This window comes from Manis pentadactyla, chromosome 14 (assembly GCF_030020395.1).
Source record: "Manis pentadactyla isolate mManPen7 chromosome 14, mManPen7.hap1, whole genome shotgun sequence".
Lineage (NCBI taxonomy): Eukaryota > Metazoa > Chordata > Mammalia > Pholidota > Manidae > Manis > Manis pentadactyla.
The window spans coordinates 86,423,834-86,435,922 of NC_080032.1; the positions used below are offsets into that span (position 1 = coordinate 86,423,834).

The window sequence follows — 12,089 nt, forward strand, 5'->3', positions numbered from 1 at the left end:
GTGAATCCAGTCCTGAGGTCAGGCTTCCCGCTGTCCTGTGCTTATTTGTTGGATGTATTTCAGTGATGGTGTTGAATGGTTACAGGAGTGAAGAAGGAAGCAGGAAACTGTATCTCTGATCCTCTGGCTTCAGCTCTGGAGTGAAACCCCAGGCAGGGCCGTGAACCTGAAGAGTCTGTCTAATTGGGGCCATCAGGGAAACCGGATGCCCCGAGGAGGAGAGGCCCCTCTGAATGCCTGCTGTCCCAGGAGCATGCTCGGTGTCCCAGGCCCGGGAGGACTGAGGATGGCTGACCCCAGGAGGAGGCTGGTACCCACAGAGAGGCAGCCACACAGACCACAGGGATTTCCCAGGGCACCCAGACGGGACTGGCAACTGCTATAAATGGCAGGGCTACCAGATTCGCAGGGCTGTGTCCCCACCACAGCCTGCCCTGCCCACCCAGGGTCAACAGAACCACGAATAGGCAAGTAGGCAAAGGAAGCTAACGACCTACCACACCTCAGGGCAACAAGTAGAATAATTAGTGGGGCTCCTAGCAAAACAGAACTGCCAGATGAGAGAGAAGACAATGACTTTAATAAATAATAATAATGGCACTCAAGGAGATTCCATTAAGACATAAAAGACTCTAGGCGACTACAAAGTATTGTTTTCAAAGTAAAATCAATTATACCCATTAGTGAAAAAAGAGGATAGTCATTTGTGAGCACAGAATTAGCGTCCAGAAGGACTAAATAGAAGAAATACCCCTTAATACACAGGCCACAAAGAAACAGAGATAGTGTATCTTTTAGAGTTTAATTTTAAGTACAGAAACCACTGTAGCTGGAATCCCACTGCAGAAATTTCAGAGGGCAGTGGGGACTTGGAAAATCGTGAGTAGCTGTTAAGTTACCCCCAGAACTAGCCCACCAGGTTCCCGCCTCCACGAGTCAGGAAGGTGGGGGACAGACGGAGGAGGGGGCCCCTGCTCCAAGCCACAGGCTGCAGGACCACCACCTCAGCCCACAGAGGTGTGCCCTGTGCCCCGCCTCTCCACACCCACAGCAAGTGCCAGATGCTGGGACCCTGTCACTGATGCCCTGGAAAAGCAAAGGTCTCCACTACCGTGGTGTAGAGGCACGGAGGTCCCTCATTCCACATGCCTCCAGCTCATATGCTTGGTGGAAGCCAGGTTAACTGTGGAGCCCAAGCTGAACGAAGCCTGAGAAATACAACATGGTCTTTGCTTTTCCTACATTTAGCACACACAAAAACCGTGTTAGAAGGGGCTTGGAAGCCTATCACCCGCCGTATGTGACAGAGTGGGCATTTGTCACTATATTCGTCTGTCCGGCAGAGTCCCTCACAATGCTGTCCTTCACCAGTTCTAGGATGTCTTTCACCAGTGCTAGATTTCGCCAATTCTAGGATGCACGCTACTTTGTCATAACTAAGCATCTCTGAAATGGGTGCTTCTGGCCCCCAGTGGTATCTTAGATTCTTCCCATTTCAGGAAGCCCGGAGGAGAAAGTCATGCTCAGTGAATGTTGGCTATTATAGTTACTAACCTCGTCTAAAATGAGAGGCAGTTTATGGCAACTGTGAGATTTTAAAATTGGCTATCTCATTATGTTTAGAAAGGAGCAGTGTCAGGTAGAAAAACAGACATGAGCAACCAGGGAAGGGGCAGATAAAGTCCAAGGGGAAAAAACTGCCCAATCCTTGCCCAGGCAGTGGGTCCAACGTGAAGACAACAAGGCTTGGCAGCGAGAAAACGTCCTGCCTATCGGGACCAGGCCAGACCGGCCCCAAACAGATCACAATGCGGGGGCAGTGGAGCAAAACAAGAACTGCCCAAACCACAGCTCTGCATGGGAAAGGGCATGCGCACTGAGAGGGAGGCTATGCAAACGAACCTGTCAATCAAAGAGGCACCTCCCAGCCAGAATGTAGAAAAAAAGACCTCCCGCCTAATGACTGGGACCTGTGTCTACCTTGACTCTGGCCCGCTCCTCCCTTGGAGTTCATTCAAATAAAATTTTTGCTCTGCTGCCTTTCAATTCTTTGTTCCGGTGGGGACAAGAAGCAAGGAGAATAAACTCGACCTGCAACAGAATGCTCATAGAGAGCATTTGTACACTTTATATCTGTAATTTGCAAATACAAAATCCCACCTTTCGGTACCTTATTGATGTCTGTCCTTATAATTAAATTCTGTTAGTACAGTTTCCATTAGCGCAGTTAGAAATTGCTCAATGACATCCCCAACCACACACAAGGCTAAAAAAAACTTTGAAATGATTTCAAGGTAAGGTACAGGCAACGCTTAGTAAAATTTACAAACAGCAGCGTGGAACACCTTGTTACATGCGTTGATGATCTTAAATTTGTATGAAGTACTCCACGTCAGCTGGGAATTTTTAAAAACGAATGTGGACATAACTAATTTGCAGAGATTTGGCTTTGAGAGAAGAAATGCATTCTTCCAAAAAGGCCGCTGCTCCGCAAGGACACGGCATGCGTAACGGGCAGCGAGCAGCGACCCACTCCAGACGGCAGGCCCTTCCGGGCCCCGAGCCGGTGACCCGCCCCGACACTACCTTTCGTCGGTCTCCAAGCTGGGCCCGCACGCGGGGGCCGGGAGACGCGCTGCGGGCCGCAGACGCACCTGCCCGCCCCGGGCGCACGGGGGGCTCGGCCGCGCGGCGCTTCCGGTGGGCGCGGGCCTGGCGGGCCGCCCGGGTCCAGCCCCCGCCCGGCCCGCTCCGCCTCGGCTGCGCCCGCGGGAGCGGCTCCGGGCCGGAGCGGGGGCGGCCGGCGGCGGGAGAGGGGCCCTCGGGGGGCCCGGTCGCTGTCCGGGGGGGGGCCTGCGGCCACGCACCCCCATGACCCCCCCACCTTGTCCCAGACCCAAGCCTCCGAGAAGCCGGCCCCTCCTACACGCAGCTGAAGTACTTGAATGAGATACACCCCGGCGGGGCCCGCGCCTCCAGCCGGGTAAAGGGCTTCGCGCTCCGCTCGGGCTCACGGGGCGCCGGGACCCCCGAGGGGCGCCGCCGGTGGGCGCCGGGACACCCGCCCGCCTGTCACAGCCCCTGCGGGCTGGTGGGCGAGCGCTGGGCCCGTTCTCTCCGCTCAGAACACAAGCACCATCCCACTCTTGTTATTTTTCCATCCGCAGCACCAGCCCAGTGTGTGCTCAATAAACGTTTATTGAATAAATGAAGTATTAAATGAATGTCTTGTTAAACAATAGTCCTGGGAGAGGAAACACCCCACGGGGTACTGAACTTCAACAGTCCTAACAAGGACTCCCGGGTCCTGGGACTACCTTCCTTTAGGGAAGGAGGCAAAATGACAAAGGAGCTGAGTTTCTCTTTACAGGAAAACCCCTTTAAAGCTTTTTTTAAAAATTGACTGTGTAATATAGTCCACATACATAAAGTAGAAAAGAGAAATGTATGTACAGTTTAACATGACACTTAGGATCCGGGGTAAGAAACAGAACACTCGGGACCCCAGAAGCGCCTCCACACCACCTCTACACCCTCAACTCACCTCCTGCCACACCTGCGGCCACCATGCCCTCCATTTCTTCTCCAAGTAACCGAAGTCACTACTGTCCTAACATTTAAGGGAGTAACTCTTAGGTTTTACCATCTACATTCAAATCCCTAAATGATACAGTTTGATTTAGTTCCTTTAAATAGTGAGTTTCCTTGGTTCATCAAGATTAGGTTATGGTTTAAACTTTTCAAGAATATTTCATGTCTAGTGCACACACAAAAAAAAGAATACATATTAAGTGCTGGCTTAACAAAGTAATTCTTTTCCTAGTTTTACCAACACTGTCCATTTTCATACAATTAGGAAAAGAACGACAGGATGAAATGGTTCATAGCAACATGTTTATTTAAGCCCTAGCTAAGCTCCATATACAAGCAAATACTTTCAGGGAAAACAAAAATCACAAGACAATATTTTCAAATGTTATACTATCTACATAAAAATTAAACTTGCAGAATTTACAAATTAATATTCTGAGCAGACAGATAAATTATACATCCTTTTGCAAAATCCAGGCTACAGTATTTAAAAATTCATACAGCTGCAACAAAAGACATTCTCTCTTTACAATCTACCTATTTACATAGCTTTTGTCACTGAAGATTAGATAGAGTACTCATCATAGCTACCAAGGTTTGCAAACATAGTGTATTTAAAATATATTTAGCAGCATATAAAAAAAAGTAGGTAAAAGGGGAAGGAAATACTACTATTAAAAAGAAGTGAAACTAAAAGGTGATACTAGAAACAAAGCCATAGGAAAATAGGTGAAAATATATTTGTTAGGACATCAAAAATGTTTTCCATCACAGAATGCATGCACAGCACACTTTAAGAGCATTTTAGTCCTGAGCACAGAATGGAGCACGCCTGCAAAACTTTGGTCAATACAAGGAAACGTTAACAGTTAAGACAAACTGTCTCACATTCTTCGTTAGTAGATTAAAGTCAACACCACCTTATGAATAATCCTCAGTAATATTCGCATAGCTTTTTTGTTCTCCATTCCATTAAAACAGCTTTGAAATTTGGGAATCCTCTACAGACTGACATAAATACCAGACAAACAGTCCACAATTTGACTAATACTCCCAATACATTTAAATATATAAAGCATCTGAACAGACTGTATTATGAGTTAATAGTAGGCTGCATTGTATTCCAAGTATATTCTCTGAAGGTCACGAAAGCAGACATCTTGTATTTGAAGTAATCCGAAGGTTGTTTTTACAGCTAGGCACAGAAATCTGCCACAGTAGAAGTGTGGATCAAGCAGTACACCACTCAGAGGACAGATAACGTATTGGTGGATATTAAACACACAGGAGAGTACACAATATTATTAGAATACCATTTATATTCAGCAGTTGGATTCAGATATATGTTCCAGTTAATCCCATTCATAATATTTTGCCTAATAAATGCACAGCAACATTTCCATAAAGAAGCTACAGAGTATTGGTGCAGCATTCGATGCATGACTACCTTCACTCACGCTTAACTGCTGGCAATCTCATCCCCCAGATCCCCTGTGTCAGAGATTTGACCATCTTGCAAATTGCGAGCCTTCCAAATTCTCACAGTTCGATCACTACAAAGCAACAAATGAAAAATAAACGTGAAAAGAGGGCAGAAAGATAAATCGTTTTTAGAATTACTTATCATGGACACATTTTCCTGCAGACGGGGTTTAATAAATGTAAGTAAAAATACACATTGTCCCATACGTATATCAAACAGGTACTCATAATAAATTAAAAGCAGCTCATATTAACCAGGGCTTGCTACATTCCAGGCATTGTTACTATGTGCCCTTTATACACATTAATGCATTTAATGTTCTTCCCCATAAGAGATGGATAATGCCATTATTTCCCTTTTTATTGATGAGCAAATTGAGGTCCAGGGGCTGAGTAATTTGCCCACCATCCCAAAGTGATAGAGCCAAGATTTGAACTCAGGCAGTCTGGCTCAGGGTCCCTCCTTTTAACCACTACTCATGGTGGGTCCCCGCCCATTACTGCAGAAAACATGTGACGTGACATATGGTCAGAGGTCTTCAGGCACGAAAGCCCAGAGTAAGGTCACAGTGAGGCCTCTGGGAAAGGAGGGACAAGGGGAGCTGGTGAATCTGGCAACAGTCAGGAAGAGTTATGTTCAGGTGAAATCAGCATAAAGCCCATAGAAAAAGCAGGAAGCTATTGAAAAGTGGACAAAACTGCACCAAGCATAGAACATAAAAGATGCAAAACATTTCTGAGAAAACTGGTTTTTGTTTAGCCAGCATGTGTGTGCTGGGAACCAGTCATTAGACAAATACATCTCTTCCACATCTCTCAGGGCTTTAAGGAAGCCTTACTTTTCTCCCATTTCCTAATAAACCCAAAGCCAAGAGAAAGGGATTCCATAGAATTCTGTAGTTAAAAGGCACTTCATAGTTTATGTAGTCCACTTCAAGGACAGAGTTTAAGGACTTGTGCAATGTGACGCAGTAGACGACAGAGCTGAGCCTAGAATCCAGGCTTTCTAGTTTTTAATCAGTCATCTTCTCACCCATGAATTCTCATCACAAGGGGAAAAGAACACATTTTTCTTTTTCTTTTTCCCCTGTGTATATGAGATGATGGATGTTAACTAAACTTATTGTGGTAATTATTTTACAACATATGTAAGTCAAATCCTTATGCTATATATTGTATATGTATGTATACAGTGCTGTATATCAATTATATCTCAATAAAACTGGGGGAAAATAATCTCACCAACCCACACAGCACATGTACATTGATAACAGCAAGGGGATATGTTAATTCATCTATCCACTCACCCATTCCATTTATTCATTCAACCATCCACTCAACAAATGTTTATTGAGAATTTGTTGTATTTCAGCTATTATTCTAGGTGCCTGGGAGAAAGGAAGGGAGGGTGGGAGGGAGAGAGAGAGGAAGGAAGACCTGTGTTTCTGCAGATCGTTTACTCTAGCAAAACGAGACAGACAACAAACTATAATAAATAAGTGATAAAATTTATTAGAAAGTAATCAATGTTACAGAAAAAGAAAAGATAGAGCACAGCAGAGGGGATTGGGGTGCTAGGCAATAAGAGAGATCACAATTTTAAATGAAATGCCAGGGTTACTCTTAAGTGAGAAAAGAAGACATTGGAAGAAGGCCAGGCCCTCTGAAGGCAAGGGAGCACGGGGCAGATGTCCCAGGGATGGAGCGAGTCTGCTGTGTTCAAGGACGGGAGAAGAGGCTCCTGGGGAAGCAAGACAAGGAGCAAGCCGGAGGGTCCTGGAAGGCGAGGTGAGAGAGGTGACAGACACTCAGAGGCGCAGATCAAGGACCGCCTCTGCTCCGGGTGGAACGGGGGGCCCCACCACGAGACTGCAAGTGGAGGGGGAATATGACCTAATGCGTGCTTTAGAAGGATGACTCTGGCTTCTGCACTGAGAAGAGAGTACATTGAAGGCCTTGTTCAGGAGGCTGTTGTACTCCAAGACCTCGTCATGACTAGGATCAAGACGTAGCAGAAGACGTGGTGAGCAGGGATCAGACCCCAGACATACTCTACAGGTAGAGCACCAACAGGATTCGCCAATGGGTTGGGCAGGGCGTGTGTGAGAGAAAGGGAGGAATGAAGGTTTCTGGCCTGAGCAGCAAAGAAGACAGAGAAGCCATCAGCTGAGATGGGCGAGGCTAGAACGAACAGGGCTCCTGGGAAGGCTGGGAGTTCAGTTTCGGACATACTGAGACGATCAAACCTGTACTACCAGTCATGACAGAGTAACTGCCAGCTTAGCTCTCCTGCTGTAAACAAAGTAAAAACCTGACAAAAATACACAGAACAACTATTCTCAGACACTGGGAAGTGGTAGTGCAGGGCTCTGATCCCTGAGAGAAGGGAGAGAGGGAAGGTGAGCTCTGGGACAGCCCTGGCTCTCAGCCTGGAAGGACGTTCCACACCACAGCAGGGGAGAGGAACCCGAGCAAAAAAGCCAACACAGAGTCACTGAGTTGAGGAGAGAGAAATAAAAATCTGGTAAGTGTGAAGCACTTGGAATTTACAAGGCTAAGTAGAAGAGGGACAGCTATGAGAAAGACCTACCATGCTGGGCAAAGAGCTCCAAAAGCCCACACAGGGCCCCCGTGTCCGTGACTGAATGCCAAGCTGCACATGAGAGGAGTAAGACTACAAGGCCAGACAAGGAAACAACTACCAGTGAGCTCTAAGCTGAGCTGCAGAGAGAGAAGGGATGTTCACCTTCTAACCAGCAGAGATCACCAAAAGCCAAGGACATTCAGTAGAAATACAAGAGTTAAAAACACATCTCAGAAGACAAAGCTGAACCCCAAGTAACCACCTGACAAAGACTAGCACTTACAGGAAAGGAATTCACCAAATTCCAGACATTCGAACCACAATATTATAATGTACAACACCCAATAAAATACTAGTTGACATCAAAGAAGCAGGAAAAAATGAGAGCCATCATCATAAGAAAGACCAATCAATGACAACAGATCCAAAAATGCCAGATTGATGGAATTACTAGACAAGGGTTTTATGTTATAAAATGCCTCAGTTTTCCCACCTGTAAAATAGGGATTAGTTCTATTTTTTATTTTTTGAGGGGCCTCCATACAGTTTGTGACTCTTAACACGTAATGCATCTTGGAAACATCAGTGAAGCACTGAAGGTAAACGCCTTAGAAAAACATAAAATAAATCAGCTGCGATGTACTTTAGAGATGAAAGTAAATCTAAAGGAAAAGAGGAACTTGATGAAAATGACGCAAATAGTAAGAGATGCTGCAGAAATACAGCAGAGGTTTCAAAATAAGATCAGGGTGACCGTGTACTCAGGATAAATGAATCAAGAAGGTGCTCAAATTAAATTAAGTAACATGACTGGTGCACAAATGACATAGGGAGATTTCAAGGTAGCCATTCATGAGAAATTACCTTTTATTTGGATGATACCAACACCTCACCTTCTAGTTCCTATGCTCTCCTTTCCAGAGTACTTACCTGTGTCTATATATACATGTGTATGATGTCATCTTTAGGGTCACCACATCTCTCCACCTCCTCCAACCATCCTCTCAAATGCCACTTTCTGGCGAGGAACGTCACGACCCCTCCCCCCATGGGGTCACCCCGACCCCAGACGTGCTCAACCTCCTTTCCAGCTTTGTTTTTCCTCATAGTACCCAAGACCATCTAACATATTCTGAACATCTTCTCCTCCTTAGAAGGAAACTGGGGTTTGGATCTGTTTTGCTCACCGCTCTGTTCCCAAGAGCCTGGAACACTGCCTGGCACATGGGAGATTCGCTGTGAATGAGTAAATGAGCAGACCAGCCAGCCAGCGCAGCCACCCCGAGGAAGGAAGCAGCTCGCACTGTGCGCTTGTATTTTAAAGAGAAGCAGAAGAAGCACAGAGAGATCTTTTTTAATGATTTAACAATGGCAGGTTTGTTGCGTTTTGAAAAAAAGACATCTTTAGAAATTAGTCACCTATGAACGATTCTTCAAAGACTGAAATCCCCCGGGGGGACGTCCGGCAGCAGACTTCCTAGTGTGAGCAGAGCGCTGACACCGGAGGAACACTAGTATTAGTGACCCGGGGAGCCTAACACTTTGCCCACAACGTACATCAGAAAATATAAAGAAAACATCTCAACTAGATATTAGAACAATTGTAATAAGAGGGCATCATGCGTTCTGTGTTTCCAGGTATTTACAACTTATAATATTCGTTAAATCTGAACGCAAACTTGCAACCAATGTAGAGAAAAATCACATGGAGAAACTTACTCTGCTGCAGTAAAAATGTGGGTGGAATTAACGCATATGGCATTGATGGGACTATCATGACCCTTCATCTCTCCAACCGGCACAAAAGTATCCATGTTCCAGAGTTTCAAAATGCCCCCTCTGCATCCACTGAGCAAAACTGGGTGGCCTGGCACCACTCCCAGGGCACACACCCAATCCTTATGCGCATTTGGAACTTGCTAGAGAAGAAGAGAAATCAGCTGCTTAAGGAGGGAGTTTTCCAAACTGACGTTTTCATACCAAAATAAGTTAAAACATTTTTATTGACAAAACTCAGTATTTAGAACACTGAATGGCCTGAAAACTATAAAAAACACTTTCTGCACAATCCCTCTTAGTGACTTAAGAAATAAATAAATTTATAACTTGTTCCTCAAATTGCCTCAGTAATTATCATTAGTGTTATCAGTATTAAAGGCCTGTGATGTTAAAAATCTATAGAATCCACAAGACCCAGAAAGTAGACAGAATTTTTCAAACATCACATCCTCTTCATGGGAGTAAATATCTTACCTTTCTCGAAAATGTATTTAATACAACAAGTTTGAAAACTATAACCTGGTATACAGACTATAAAGATTGTCTTATAAAACCACTGCCTTAAAACTTAGAGAACATAGAGGCCTAAAGCATTTTGTAGAAAACTGGAGCTGCCCTACATATCTCATGATGAGTGAACAACAATTACAAGCTCACACTGTATGACTATGTAAAAATATATTTATAAGCACACTATAAAAGTCACAACTATGATGTGTATCTATAATTGAAAAAAGTTTTTGAATGCAATAATATTTGCATCTGTTGCCATGTTTTTTCTATTAATATTCATACTACTTACTCATTTTGTTTTCATCTAGTTGCAATCAGGAGGTGGTAGTGACTGCATTGCATACACCCATACATAAATAAGGAAAAGACATGAAATTGAGAACAATTTCATCTCAACTAATTTCTTCCTCTGGGAATTAGGAAATGATACGAATATTTGATTGTATTGATACAACACTTCAACTTAACTATTGCTCTGTAAAAAATGAGAGAACCTCATGTCCTACATGGATGTTTGAAAATGCTTTTGTAGATGGAGTCATTTACACCACTGTGACTTTAGCTAAACTTGGTATTCTTTGGAATATGTGTATAAAAACAAAAACAAAACAAAATGTGAAACTGTAACTGATTTTATGTAGTAAAGACATGTGTGGGGCAGTCCCAGGTCTTTCAACTCTTATCAATGTCTAGTCTTCTCATAACTAGAAGGCATTATTAAATGTTGAATATAGCCCTTCTCATGATTAGTAACTCAGGTGGGTGATGGTGAAACACTCTTTAAGAGGAAGCCCTGACTGAAACAACGAAAATCTGCACAAGGCTCTTTTAGTTCTTCATAGACTACTAGTGGCTTTGAAGTTCCCACTCCAGCCCGTGAAAAGGTTTGGTATTACCTGTTGGAGGTCTTTTTGGGCTATGTCCCACTTCTTGATTCCATTATCTCTGGACCCACTGAATAGATTATCCCCTTGTATGGTTAGTGCTTCAATGCCATCATAATGAGGGGGCTCAAAATTGTGGGTGGGACTCACAGTTCCAAGAGCCCCTTCAGTTACATCAAACATCTGAAGAAAAGAAGAGAAATAGCAGTCACCCTATTTAACAGACAAATAAGCACCTATATGTGTTCACTCATAGAAGCACATACACACATATATTAACCAGAGGTGATATGTTTTTTTACAATATTCTACCAAGTTAAATATATTAACCTGCTATGAGTGGCTCAGGATAAACCTGAGACCTGTTTTCACACCGCTTTTGCTTATATTTCACATGCTTACATGTCTGCAGACTTTTAAGAAAGGCAACCAATTTTTTCAGGTATGAGTGTGCAAATGATATGTTCAATAGTACAAATTAATCCAGTTGAAATTCAAAAAGATGATGTGACTGTTACTTAAACACTATTATATTAGGAAGTTCTGCAATCCTGGTGGTCACCTCTAATTCCCCAAAGTGGCTATTTAAAACCTTTCTCTCTCTTCAGTTGCCTTTTCTCTCTCCTCTCGGCTGGCTGACTGATTTTCTGAAAAGGCTAACATGATCAAAAATAAACTTTCTGGATCCTTCATTCCATTGCAAAAGCTTCCTCTTCTCTTCGAACATTCTCTTACCCTCCCCTTCCTTTCAGATGCTGAAGTAGACTCACTTCTTCCCGGTTCACACGTGTGACCTGATTCTACCTGTGCCCATCACCTTCCTCAGCTGCCACCGCCTCACCCCTCACACCCTCGCTCTGGGCGGAGCCCGTTTCCTAAGCATGTAGACATGCTCAGATCTGCCAAACACACGGTCCTCGCCCCTTAACCATTCTACTTGCAAGTCACTAACCCACTTCTCATCTCTTAATCAAAGTTTCTAGCAAGAGTACCTGTACTGCCCCTCTCTTTACTGCTGTATCCTCTCTTTTTACTCCTATTGGTTCTTAGAGGAATTCCCAAGGCTGAGCCCTGTCAACTTCTCTCTCCTTTGCCCATGCCATCTACTCTTAACTCCTTGAATATCTCCGTCTACTTGAATAGCTCCCAAACCTGTATGTCTAGTCATGACTTCTCATCAGCCCCGGACTTGCCTTTCAGTTGGCTTACTGACCTACAGGAAGATGTCCTCTGCTACTCTCTCAAATGTAACATTA

General features: G+C 44.2%; 1 protein-coding gene across 10 annotated transcripts in view; it reads right to left on the reverse strand.

Annotated features, from left to right (window-relative positions):
• Window positions 1-3,877: 3,877 nt before the first annotated feature.
• KIF21A (kinesin family member 21A) overlaps window positions 3,878-12,089 on the reverse strand; it is a 130,981-nt gene continuing 122,769 nt past the window's right edge. For all 10 annotated transcript variants that reach the window (XM_036889271.2, XM_036889277.2, XM_036889281.2 and 7 more), the window contains 3 exons: window positions 10,846-11,016; window positions 9,377-9,576; window positions 3,878-5,144 (listed from right to left, as the gene is read on the reverse strand). In XM_036889271.2, the coding sequence (XP_036745166.2) occupies window positions 5,051-5,144; window positions 9,377-9,576; window positions 10,846-11,016 (465 nt within the window). In that variant the 3' untranslated portion in view covers window positions 3,878-5,050. The remainder of the gene's footprint in view (window positions 5,145-9,376; window positions 9,577-10,845; window positions 11,017-12,089) is intronic.